General features: G+C 40.3%; 2 protein-coding genes across 5 annotated transcripts; both read left to right on the top strand.

The window, feature by feature from the left end:
- Nucleotides 1–283: 283 nt before the first annotated feature.
- LOC104926013 (dimethylaniline monooxygenase [N-oxide-forming] 5-like) lies at nt 284–5,823 on the top strand. Its single transcript, XM_010739778.3, has 11 exons — nt 284–390; nt 1,214–1,352; nt 1,458–1,646; nt 1,725–1,890; nt 2,637–2,779; nt 2,869–3,068; nt 3,170–3,305; nt 3,394–3,613; nt 3,698–3,770; nt 4,379–4,631; nt 4,733–5,823. The coding sequence occupies exons 2-11, from the start codon at nt 1,221–1,223 to the stop codon at nt 4,880–4,882; spliced, it is 1,662 nt and encodes a 553-aa protein (XP_010738080.1). The 5' UTR covers nt 284–390; nt 1,214–1,220; the 3' UTR covers nt 4,883–5,823.
- A 139-nt stretch (nt 5,824–5,962) lies between these two features.
- On the top strand, nt 5,963–12,431 carry LOC104926014 (dimethylaniline monooxygenase [N-oxide-forming] 5). 4 transcript variants are annotated; one of them, XM_019260291.2, is made up of 12 exons: nt 5,963–6,119; nt 7,706–7,896; nt 8,274–8,415; nt 8,552–8,740; nt 8,846–9,011; nt 9,126–9,268; nt 9,347–9,546; nt 10,040–10,273; nt 10,899–11,020; nt 11,116–11,188; nt 11,283–11,352; nt 11,451–12,430. In XM_019260291.2, exons 3-12 carry the CDS (start codon nt 8,284–8,286, stop codon nt 11,811–11,813), a joined length of 1,692 nt encoding a protein of 563 aa, XP_019115836.2. In that variant the 5' UTR covers nt 5,963–6,119; nt 7,706–7,896; nt 8,274–8,283; the 3' UTR covers nt 11,814–12,430. The 4 variants fall into 4 exon arrangements, with proteins under 4 accessions (XP_019115836.2, XP_019115838.2, XP_027145863.1 ...); XM_019260293.2 differs by lacking the exon at nt 7,706–7,896 and having other exon boundaries at nt 11,451–12,431; XM_027290062.1 differs by lacking the exon at nt 5,963–6,119 and having other exon boundaries at nt 7,569–7,896; nt 8,255–8,415; nt 11,451–12,431.
- The last annotated feature ends 384 nt before the right edge of the window (nt 12,432–12,815 follow it).

Genomic DNA, 12,815 nt, shown 5'->3' with positions numbered 1-12,815 from the left:
CATGATAGTGACATGACAGGATTTAAACCTTTTAACTGCAAGTTTGATTACTTGATGTCATTGTTGAGACATAGCCAAAATGACGGTCAGATAAAAATCTAAATCAAATCAAATCAATTTTGTTTGTATAGCCCAAAGTCACAAGCCTACAGGGAGTGACACCCTCTGTCCTTAGACCCTAAAAAGATAAAGAGCCCAAATGGACTAGAAGAATGATGCCTTAGATTTAAGTCAAAGTCCAAAGGAAAACTCAGTTGTATTTCCCCTTTTTTGGGCAGGATCAGAGAGAGAGAGAGAGGCAAAAAAAAAAAGCAGTTGAGTATATAAAGTCTTCTCATGTGAGACTCGTCCCACTTCACAGGCACAAAAAACAACGCACGCAGGATCAAGGTAAGATGGAAAGCTGATACACTCGTAGCTCAGGAATATTTAATTGCATAGTTTTAATTTTTTAGTGCATATTTACAGAAGCGCACTGCATTCACTGGATTAAAAAAATAAAATAAAATTAGACACCTTATCTCAAAATTACGAGATAAGGTGTCTAATTTAACAGGCATGGATTATAAAGAGTAATTTGGCAGATCTATATAATTTGATTAAAGTCATGAAGTGTGGAATCATTTCAGGGAAGATTGCCATAGATTCTTGTTGTTGTTCACTTCACCTATGGGTGCACTAGTGTCGATTTGTTGGCCTGCCGCCGTGAGGCTGACATATGTACCTCAGAGTGAAATGTCTTTATAACTATTCAGTGGATTGCTCTGAAATTTCCTGTGCATTCAAGCAAACTAGGCTCAGTATTGCACGATAGAGTTTATACTCCAATCAATGGTCATATCAATTGATTTTTCAATTGTGGGCAAATCTGCAGTTTTCAGCAGAGTCTGATGAGATTTCGCAGCTTTAATACATACTTGCTGTTGTTTTAACTTAGATTTGATGACAGAATCACATCGTAGGAGTTGATCAATATTAGAAATGTTCAGTAATATAAACAAGGACTATTGATTAAAAAATATATAAGAAACTAATTTAATGCAAGTTGGATTGGGAGCCAGAGCAAGCATTAGTGCTCAATGAGATAATCAAAAGAACAAGACTATACACGCACGAGATCCATACTGAATAATTCATGCTTTCATATTACTGAACTGTCTCATGTTGGAATTATGTGCTCAAATCTGATATTGATCCTCTTTCCTTCATGCAGCTCCACCATGGTGCTCAAAGTAGCAGTGATCGGGGCGGGCCCCTCCGGTCTGACCAGCATTAAGGCTTGTCTGGATGAGGGCCTGGTGCCAACCTGCTTTGAAAGCAGCGATGACATGGGAGGGCTGTGGAAGTTCAAGGCGAGTCACCACACCGGAATAAGTGCTGATAAGTGGAATTATTATATTAGAAGGTTTGCTGTTGTCAATCTTAACCGTTTGCCCTTTGAAACTTCTTCTCTGCAGGAAGTGTCAGAGCCCAACAGGGCCAGTATCTACCGTTCCCTCACCATCAACATCTCCAAGGAGATGATGTGCTACAGTGATTTCCCAATCCCTGCTGATTATCCCAACTACATGCATCACTCTAAAATCCTGAAATACTTCAGGATGTATGCAGAACACTTTAAACTGCTGAAACACATTCGCTACCAGGTAACAGACTTCACACACGAATCACATGGTTTGAAACAACATCTACAATCGAATTTATCGTGTTTTTATATGTTTTAGACCTCAGTGAAGAGTGTCAAACAGACATCCGACTATTCTCGCACTGGTAAATGGCAAGTGGTGACAGAGAACAGAGATGGACAGGAGGAGACTCATGTCTTTGATGCAGTAATCTGCTGCTCTGGTCACTACACCTACCCTAACCTGCCACTCAAAGACTTCCCAGGTAAAGAAACATTTTTATTTAACGCACATAAAATGACAACAAACAAAGAACACACAAAAAGGAGATGCATATACTTCGCTTGTATTCATGTCATGAAATAATTCTCCCTTATTCATCATTATAATTTTCACGATACCTAAATATATCAACTACCGTCCCACTCATTGTAATAAAACTGTAGCTTTAGCCAAATGTGCCACACCAATATAGATTTAAATTTATACAGGGTTTATTGCATATTATGGATAAAGGTGAACCAAGATGATGTACAGTAGGAGGGATGCAGGGTAGATGGATGGAGGGTAAGGGATGAAAGGAGAAATCAGGGTCGTTGATGGATAAAGGAGTTCAGAGACTGGCGGGAAGACTGAAGGGCACCAGGAGGAGTTGAGACTCTAAATGGGAGAAAATATCTCTCTTTGTCACTCACAAGTGATTAGAGCCTCTGTGGTTCCTGTACTTGAATGAAAGAGAGAAGAGAAAAGGGAGAGAGATAAACAAATTGATCATGATTATCATGATTTTCTCCATGATAAAGACGTTTTTTTTACCCTGTCCATCCATTGTGTTATGCTGGCTTCAACCAGGAAGCTGTAATGGTTTTTATTGCAATTAAAAACAGCATTTCTAGTATAGAAATCAAGGTCCTGTCCGTCATAGTATCGGAAGGTATACCCAGTATGTAAAGAGCTGGATCTGTGATTTGTAAGAGCAACATTGGAGGATCACATTCTGCTGTGTTGCAGGGATTGAGACGTTTGAAGGGAAGTACTTTCACAGCTGGGACTACAAGGGGCCTGAAGACATGCACGGGAAGAGAGTGGTGGTCATCGGCATCGGTAACTCAGGAGGTGACATCGCTGTGGAGAGCAGCAGAGTGGCAGAGCAGGTTGGGAAGTCTTTTCTGAGGTTAACATAAGACGTTGATTGGAAATAATTCCTGTGTGTTGATGTCAGTCTCTTGCTCTTGCTCTGTAGGTGTATATGAGCACTCGTCGCGGTGCTTGGGTCATCCGTCAGGTTTCTGACAACGGCTTGCCAGTGGACATGAAGTACAACACACGCTTTGTCCACATCTTGTTCCAGCTCTTTCCAATGAATTTCTTCAACTGGTTTGGTGAGAAGAAACTTAACGCCATGTATGACCACACCATGTACGCCCTCAAACCCGCACACAGGTCAGTACTGTGGGGACCACACATCTTATTTCTCTGTACAAAGGATGACAGCTGTCAGTATCATCAGAATATCTTCCATGTTATCTGCTCTACCTCTTCAGACTCTTCAGTCAGATCCCAGTGATCAACGATGATCTGCCTTTAAAGATCCTGTCTGGGTCGGTCATTATCAAACCAAATGTGAGCGAGATCCGTGGCTCCACTGTGGTGTTTGATGATGGCAGCGTTGTGGAGAAGGTCAGAGCACTTTATTTCCAAGGAAACCCTCAAGAATATTTTTACATTTCACAATTTAAAGCTCTAACTCATCCTTTCTCCGTTACAGGTGGATACTATTGTGTTTGCCACAGGTTACGGATATGGTTTTCCATACTTGCCTGAGAATGCTATGTACAAGTCTGGGCACCGTCTGGGTCTGTACAAGCACGTTTTCCCTCCCAACCTGGAACATCCCACTCTGGCTGTCGTGGGTTTCATCCACGCCCTCGGAGCCATCATGCCCCAGGCTGAGATGCAAGCCCGCTGGGCCACACGTGTCATCAAAGGTTAGTGAGGTTAGTTAGGCTAGTTTAGATACTTTCAAATTATGTTATGTTCACCTGTCTCTTTTTCTGTCTTTTGTTCTTCAGGACATAAGAAACTGCCCTCAAACAAGGCCATGATTAAGGCTGTTCAGAACGACACCAAGGACATGGAGGAACAGTGAGTCTTTTAATGATTATTTGTTGTTATTGTCCCTTTTTCTCTTACATCCTTATGGAGCAAATGGATGTTTACATTTGATGATATATTTTTAAAGTTGCATTAATATTTTTTCGGCCACTTGGAGGCAGCCGCTGTATGCTGCATCCTGTAACCATACGAGTTGCCTGTTATGCATCTTGCAAACACAAATCAACATTAGCTTTCTTTGGAGTCATGTTTCTAGTCATTTCAGTCTAAAATTATCATACTTACCTTAAAGATAAGGTGCCACCTGCTGGCCATTTTCTGCCTGATCCATCTATCCATCCATTTATCCATAGTTACCCTACTGCCACGACCTGTGGCGGTAGGTCCCTTCTCCAGCAACACATTCCCAATTGTTGTGTTTTTCGTGTGTTATTTGGACACTGTAATTCCTCCTGCATGGTAAAGGAAGGGAGTTGCAATTAGCAGCTACCCCAATAGAAGCCAAGATATCCTACACACTTGTCCTTTAAGTCACTTCATTCATGTTTAGTAAAGAGTCAGAGTCTGAGTGCAGACAAAGAAATATTTTATGTTGATATTAAACATTGACATTTATTTCTGATTTATCCTCTCCACAGCTACATTGTGTCAAAGTTGACACCCCTGCAGGTGGACTTTGTTTCCTACATGGATGAAATAGCAGGAGAAGTTGGGGTGCGGCCAAGTCTCCTCTGGCTCTTATTCACAGACTACCCACTGTTTAAGAAGGTTCTGTGGGGTCCTGTCACAGCGTACCAGTACCGACTGATGGGACCAGGGAAATGGGAGGGAGCCCGCAGAGCGATCTTCACCCAGTTCGACCGCATGTACCAGCCCCTAAAAACCAGACAGGTCTGTTTCTTCTATATTCTGTAATTCTCGTGTGAAATCCTGCTTCAAAGTAAAGAACCGTCTGACTAATTGGCCAAACTTTTTCCTCCCATATCTTCCAGCTGAAGGAAGAAAAGCCTTCCCTTGCTGGCCGCCTGATTAAGTTCAGCTTGACTGTCATGGTTGGAGGAGCGTCCATTTACTACATCCATGTGCGGAGCCCAGACACCTTCCCCGCCCTCCTGTCCAAGATCCGTCCACAAACAGTCTAAACAAGCTCCCAGCAATGCAACAATGTGAAAAGAAAGCCTCAAAAATACACACAAACATTAGCATATCTACTGTCCCTAGATCCTTTGAGAAATCTCAGTGAGAATAATTATTGGGTCACTATCTGAGCCACTTAATGCTAGACGTGTTACTGTGTCTACATAAATATTAGGTTAATTTAACCTTTGCCACTCCACTCCACTCCTCTCTACCATACAGCTATTTTTTCTCCTTTTTAGGGGGATCTTTAGGGGGAGAAAGCAGGTCAACATATAAATGGCATACATCATCTGAAAGTTGGGAACTAGATTATGTCTTTGTCAAGTTTTTTTAAGTCATAAATCCTTAATGGATATTGTGTTTTTATCAGGTGCTTATTCAAATTTAGAAACTAAAAGTATATGATGTCCGTTTCCAATGCTCAGTTATGTTTCATAAGTTGTTGTAGTTGTTGATACTATTTTGTTACACAGATTTTGTGCAAAATGGAGCCATCTTGGACCTCACAAAAACTGATAAAAATGGACAAACACCCCTGAAAGATACCATATTAAAACTCCAAGACCTTGAGGAACATCATAAAGAAACAAATGTTCTGATATATGGACATATTGTGAGTTTTCTGTAGGAAGTAAATTTGTTTGCTGATTTGATGGCAAGCATTTCTCTTCTGGAGATTGCTCAAAAGTCCCTTTATTGTTGGTATATCACGAAAAGTCTCTGTTTGTGGTTGCACAGTTTTATAAGGCTCTGATTATGCTAGATATTCCTATCACCATACGACTTTAAAAAGTGTTCATGTGGAAACATATTTGAGATTTTCTTGGAATGTTAAAGGTCCAGCGTGACAAAGCTTAACACACGTATTTACATCATATGTAACTTTAAGTGGCCATGAATGTGGAATGTGTTTCTTTTGCAAATAAACAAATTAGACAACTCATAAATGTCTTTGTGTCATCAGCTTTATTGACTATTAACTATCATAGAATAGTCATTTTGTGTTTCCTGTTTTATTTTGTTATTCTCCTCTCTCCTTGTGTCAAGTGTATCTTTACTTCCTGCCTTTGCTGTGTTTTGTCCCACCCATTAGATTCCTTTCTTTGCCTGTCATGTGTTCTGTCTTGGTTTGTGGTTTGTTCTCTGTTATGGATTCTGTTTTTTGGACTTCTTTTGGATTTATGGACTTTTCTTTTTGCCTGGATCCAGCTGCCTTCTGCTGTTTTTGTTTTACCTGTCGTAAGTTATTAAAGTTATTTTGTTTACCTTACCCTCCATGTCTGCATTTGGGTCTTTTTTCTTAAACTGAAATGTGAAGAATACAGTAAAAAAACAAACAGTCAGGCAATTTTGCTGAAACATATTTTGCAAAAAACTGCTGAGTTTGTTTTTTTAGGGCCAAGCTACACATGTAACATCAGACTAATAGCATTAAAGCATTGGCCGCATACCCAGCTCCAGGTCTGGCATGACACTTGCTCCACTCCTGTCAGCATTTTGAATTCTGAACTATGAATTCCCGAAACCTTTCTAACACAGCTTCAGATTTGTCCACCTCCTGTTCAAACTGCTGCTCATAGCTTTTCTCAACTGCCTCAACTGAGAAAAGACTCCATGTATGTTCACGCCATGTATTGCCTAAAACCTGAACACAGGTACAATTAGATTAAATCAAATACACTTTATTGTCCCTGGGAGGTAATTTGGCTTGAGCAGCAGATTCTTCTTGTACATTTCTAGCAGTAGTTACAGACTGAAAATGTTTTAATAATAAGTTCAAAACTTCAAAACTATGAGTACGGTTACGTCACCACAGAAAAACATGTGCTCACAAGAATAATTAAGATAACTAATTCAGTAACAAATCTAAAAATAAATACAATACTGCATTAAAATTCTAAAATTGTTAAAAATTGACTCATCTAGGGGTGGTGTGTGATGAGTCCTCAGGCCAGCAGATGGCATAATAACCCCAGCATCCAATCAGTGTGATGAGTATAGGCAGTTAAAGTTCACTGTAGTTTGAACTCATCACATGTAGTTTTTATGCATTTTATGCAAATATTATGAGTTAAAGAGAAAGACTTAATGTTGCCATGGCATTACTACTTTAACAGAAGTGGATTTCCACCAAGACCAGCAATGATGAAGCTCACCGCTCTTCCCATCTGGTTTTATGAAGGAAATATATCTGACTTGCTTCATCAGGGTGGTTTGATATTCATGTGTTGCACAGTTGGACACAAAGGGGACTTTCTGGCATGCATGAATTATTATAAAAAATGTCTTTCTCTCTGAAAATACAGAATATGTACCAAGAGCTAAACGGAAGCACAGAGGGGATAGAGCCTTTTCTGTTGCTGGTCCTAAATTATGGAATGACCTCCCTCTATGCATTCGACAAGCCCCTTCACTGTCCATTTTTAAAACACGTCTTAAGACCCATTTTTATTCCTTGGCTTTTAACCCAGCATGAGACTCTGTTTCTGTTTTTGCTATTATTTTAACATTGTTTTATCGTTTATTATTGTTTTTATATTGTTCTTTGTTTTATATGTCTTATTTCATGTTCTATTTTATGTACAGCACTTTGTGTCAGCTGCAGCTGTTTTTAAAGGGCTTTATAAATAAGGTTGAGTTGAGTTGAGTTGAGAAACATATCAGCCCAACATGGCTGCATACTGCAGTGTCTCTACTGAATGTTTACAGAATAATAACCCCAAATCAACAAATATCTAATGCCCCATTGATAGTCACAACATTACTGTGGGTCCCACACATGTCAAAGGTTAACTTCACCTGATTTTACTATTGCCACTTCACAGCATTTCTCTACAAAACATTTGGAGACATTTCAAGCCTGAACAGGTTCAAAGTCCCCCAACTCTACCTCTACCTCCACCCACTGCCACACCGGTTAGCTGATTAGGTGATAAGCGACAGCTCAGTTCATGTGAACTCTGTGAAACGTCTGATCGCAGCTGCACAGGACTTCTCAATCAGCTTCCTGGAGAAGGTGAGAGCTGTCTTTATTGTTATTCAGTATAGCAATAAAGAGACCCTCTTTTTGTACCAGCTGTGTTCTGATAATTGTCTCCCTGACAAAAAAAAAAGGGTTCATTGACATGCAGGGATACACCTTCTGCAAACTGTTTTTATTACTCAAACTTTCAGCAATGTTCCTTTGGGTTTCCAACAACTTAACAATATGAGATACTTGACATCAGTGTGTTTAAATAAATGTTACCTTTTTAAGTTATGAATGCTAAAACTTGCTGTTTTGTTCTGTGTTCACACTGTGACAGTCACTGCTGGCCTGCTGATGTTTTTGCTGAACCACATAGTATGACGACATATTGTTAGTGATTCTTCAGGTGCCTCCTCCTCGCACAGGTACTGAGCAATGGTTCGACGCGTGGCCGTGGTTGGAGCGGGCAGTTCTGGTCTGGCTTGTATTAAGATCTGTGTTGACGAGGGCCTGGAACCCATCTGCTTTGAAAGCAGTGATGACATTGGCGGCCTGTGGAAATTTAAGGTCAGTGAGGGCATCGTATTACAGTATTATGTTATGTTGCTGTATGGCAAAAGAGCTTTCCACCTCAACTAGAACAAGTCTTTCTGATATAACATGTCATGTTTTTATCAGCTCTGTTTCTTGTTTTCATAAACAGGAGTCACCCGAGCAGGAGAGATCCAGCATCTATCGCTCCCTGGTGACCAACACCTCCAAAGAGATGATGTGCTTCAGTGATTTTCCCATGCCGCCGGACTATCCAAACTACTTGCACAACACCCAGCTAATGCAGTACTTCAGACTATATGCTGAACACTTTGGCCTGCACAGATACATCAATTTCCAGGTTATTTCAGTTTCATCATGTCAGTCTTTCAAAAAAATTCAAAACATCTCAAAGTTATTGACGTGTTTATGTATGTTTGTATGAATGTCCATACGCATGCTTCAGACAACAGTAAGGAGTGTCACACAAAGGCCAGATTTCTCTCTGTCCGGTCAGTGGGACGTAGTGACCGTTAACAGGAATGGAGAGGAAGAGAAACACGTCTTTGATGCAGTTCTGGTGTGTTCAGGCCACTACATCCATCCGGCTTTACCCCTGTCAGACTTTCCAGGTCTGTGAACAAACATTTTACAGATACCGATGGAATAAAGACTGTTGATTTGATTTTACATCTGCAAAAAACGTATTTTCCTTTTGATATGTAGCATCATCTGTATCTCTCCAGGACATGAGATGTTCTCTGGCAGGTGTTTTCACAGCTGGGAATATAAAGATGCAGATGCCTGCAGAGGGAAGAGAGTGGTGGTGGTTGGAATTGGCAATTCTGGAGGAGATATTGCAGTCGAGATTAGTAGATCTGCCAAGAAGGTATGACAGATAAATAAAAAAGCATGTGTTATGTGTTTCTGAGCTTCTTACTTCTGTTGCTTATACTCCCTCTGACAGACATTTCTCAGCACACGCGAAGGCGCCTGGGTGATCGGCAGGATGTCCGATAACGGTCTTCCTCTGGACATGACGGCTATCAACAGGCTCAACAATGTACTCATGTCACTCCTTCCCCAGAGTCTGACCAACTGGTCGGCAGAGAGAGCAGTGAACCAAAAATATGACCACAAATTGTATTGCCTGCGGCCCAGACACAGGTGACACACTTTAACCAGGATGATGATCATGAGTGAGGGCATGAATCCCTCTCTGTGATTCATCTTTAAAGCCCCAATTCATATTTTATGACCACGTAGATTACAATACACTGCACAGTCATCTGTAAATGATTCTTTCATAGTGACTCGGTGATCATGTTTTCTGAATATTGGATTTTCTGCATGGGCTTGCCCAGAGTTTTCCCCACAAAGGATATGTAACTTACTCCTGCCCTCTTGCCCCTAACCAAAGGGCAAAGTGCTACACTGTGCATCAGTCACCTATAAACCAGTATCTGTCCTGACAGTGACAAAAAAAAGTCCTATTGAGTTATTTTCAGGTATTTTTTATGGTGTTTTAGAGTTTGTTGTTTCTAATTACTAGTTACTGCTAAACTAATTTTAGGTCCAATGAGATCCTCAGAGATTACTGTACAGCTTTTTAACTTTATTCACTGGATCATATTCTCATTTGTCTCTTTCTCTTTCCCAGACTTTTGGACAAGAGGCCTTTGATCAACGATGACATTCCTGGTCAAATCCTTCATGGAGCGCTCGTACTGAAACCCAATCTGAAAAGCTTCAAGGACTCTGGAGTTGTATTCGAAGATGGCACTGTGGAGGAGGACATTGATGCTGTAGTTTTCTGTACAGGTTATCATGTAAACTTTCCATTCCTGCCTCCAGCTCTGTCCGATGGGCCTCAAGGAGAGCTGACGTTATACAAGTAAGTCCATGATGGTGAGAGCTGAAGTTTGAAACACCACATTACATAATTTGATTAGCACATCTCACTTTGATGCCACTGTTATTCTTGGTTTGGAGACAGGAAGTCACTGCATCCAGCAAATGACCTCTGATAAAACAACAATTTGATGTTTTTACACATCAAACAAGATATAAAATGTCAATTTGGGAGCTTTAGACTTTAAGACTTCAGAGCCAGGGGAGATATTTCCAGTCTTTATGCTAAGCTAAGATAACCAGATGTTGGCTCCAGCTTATATTTACTGTAAAAATATAAAAGTAGTATCAGTTTGCTGTTTTTTTCCAAAATAGTTTTACTGAAATCCTTTTTTAAAAAATACAAAATAATGTGTAAGGTCAGTGTTTTATTCATAGCTTGAACACAATGAGATTAAATGGACATTTTAAAATAACATTTTAGGTAAAATTAAAACTCAATGTACTGAGTAATAACAATAATTACCTATTTAACTTGTCTGGCACAGAAAGTCTGATACTCCGAAGGGAACAGGCAGCATATAAAAAAAACAACTTGTCGGGAACATTGTGTGTTATTGTAATATAATGTTTATTTTTAATCACCACCATTTCAAATCAAATTTCAGGAGACTGTTTCCTCCTTCTCTGTTACAACCCACGCTGGCTGTCATGGGTCTTTTCCAGACAAAAGGACCAATCATGCCCATTGTGGAAATGCAGGCACGGTGGGCTGCTAAGGTTTTTACCGGTAAACAAATTTTGAGCTTCTTTACATGCATGCACACAAACACGGTTCAGGTTTGAGGAGCCACACGTGTCAGCTGATGTGTTTTTATCCTTAAGGTTTGAGCCGTCTTCCATCTAAGGAGGAAATGCTGGAAGTCATGAAGTCTGACATGAAGAGGAAAATGAAAAGGTAGACGTTCTCTTCACACTCATGTAGTTACAGCCAGATCGTTTATGTTCTTCCTGTAGAAAGCATCAATGACATCTGAACAAATTCTTTCCAGCTATCCCTGCCCACGCCAGGCTGTTCTCCAGGTGGATTACATCCCTTACCTGGATTTCATGGCTGATAAGGTTTGTTCAGATTAAGCTGTAAATAAAACTGTGTTATATATGTAAGACAAGATAAGATTTATGTGAGACACAAGCATCATGATGACTTCCAATCACAGGTAGGAGTTCGGCCAAACTTCCTGACGCTTCTTCTGAGAGATCCTGTGCTCTGGTGGAAGGTCATCTTCGGTCCCTGCACTCCATATCAGTATCGTCTCACTGGGCCCGGTCAGTGGGCCGGAGCCCGTCAGGCTATCCTCACTCAGTGGGAACGAGTGACTCAGCCTTTCAGGACCAGAGTGGTACCAGAACCAGACAGCGGGCCGTCTTTCCTGTTTTCTCGGTGGCTGCTCATGTTAGGAGGAGCTGTTGTAACGGCTGTGCTCATGTCTAAAAATGAGACGTTTCCAGTGCCACAGGGTGCAGCTCGGATTCTGGACAGATGCAAGATTTTCTGGAGGGACTCCTGGTTCACTGGTTAATCCGAATAAAAGGATAAAATCTGGGTCCAGTTTGTGAAATCCCATGTTGCATTATGATGTAAAATGTAACAATAGACGATTTTAATTATTTATTAAGGAGATAGAAGAGAAGAACCTTGGTTACTTACAGTCTTTAAAGAGTGTAAATAACCAATGTTCTCAACACAAAATCGGATAATAGCGAATGCAAAACAACACCTTTTTGTATGTTCTGTGAAAATATACCCCAGGCTCCCCAGCCATAATTACAAAATGAATTAAATTGATTTTTTTGGAGCAAGTTTATAATTTCATGTCATACATGTCATAAACTTGGGTCAAGGAACACGTTATAAACAATCACATGGTTCAGACAAAACGAGACTCACTCAGAAAGCAGTCATGAAACATGAATCCAGCATGTGCAAATTAAGAGGAACGCCTTAGCATAGGCTTGTGGTTGGTTAAAGAAGAAATGCTCCTCTACAGAAACCCTGTCTCTGTGACTAGACAGCACCATCTTGTGGCTTCTTTTGTGTTACTTTAACTCAGAAACTCACCCATCATGATTCAGCTTTCCATCCAGGTGGTCAGACCAGTGACACCACCTCGAGTCTAAATCAAATTTTTTGGGTGCTTGTCAAACTATTTTTATTTATCAGAAACAAAAATCAACCTCAAAATAGATAAATATAAATAAAAATAAATTGAAAAGACTTTGTCTAAACATTATTCACTATTTAAATAACATTTGTAGGCTGACTAAAGGATACTGTGGTTGTTTTTTTTTGTACATATTTATGCATTTTCCAATGATTGCAATGATTTGATCAATAGAGTCCTACATTAAACAAATATTACGTCCATTTGAAGTTATCATAGATGCAGAGTTAAAACATTATCAAAGATGACTGGTGGATGACTTGAAGGAGGCTGTACATCGGGGGAAGCTGGGTGTACCTTGCTTGCCTTCCAGGTTAGAAAGCTCTTGAACTAACCCTACATGCAGTGATCTCTGGGATT

The sequence above is a fragment of the Larimichthys crocea genome, chromosome XVII, assembly GCF_000972845.2.
Source record: "Larimichthys crocea isolate SSNF chromosome XVII, L_crocea_2.0, whole genome shotgun sequence".
NCBI classification, from domain to species: Eukaryota; Metazoa; Chordata; class Actinopteri; family Sciaenidae; genus Larimichthys; species Larimichthys crocea.
Note: the sequence above shows the minus strand (reverse complement) of the source record. Positions and strands in the feature narration are given on the sequence as shown.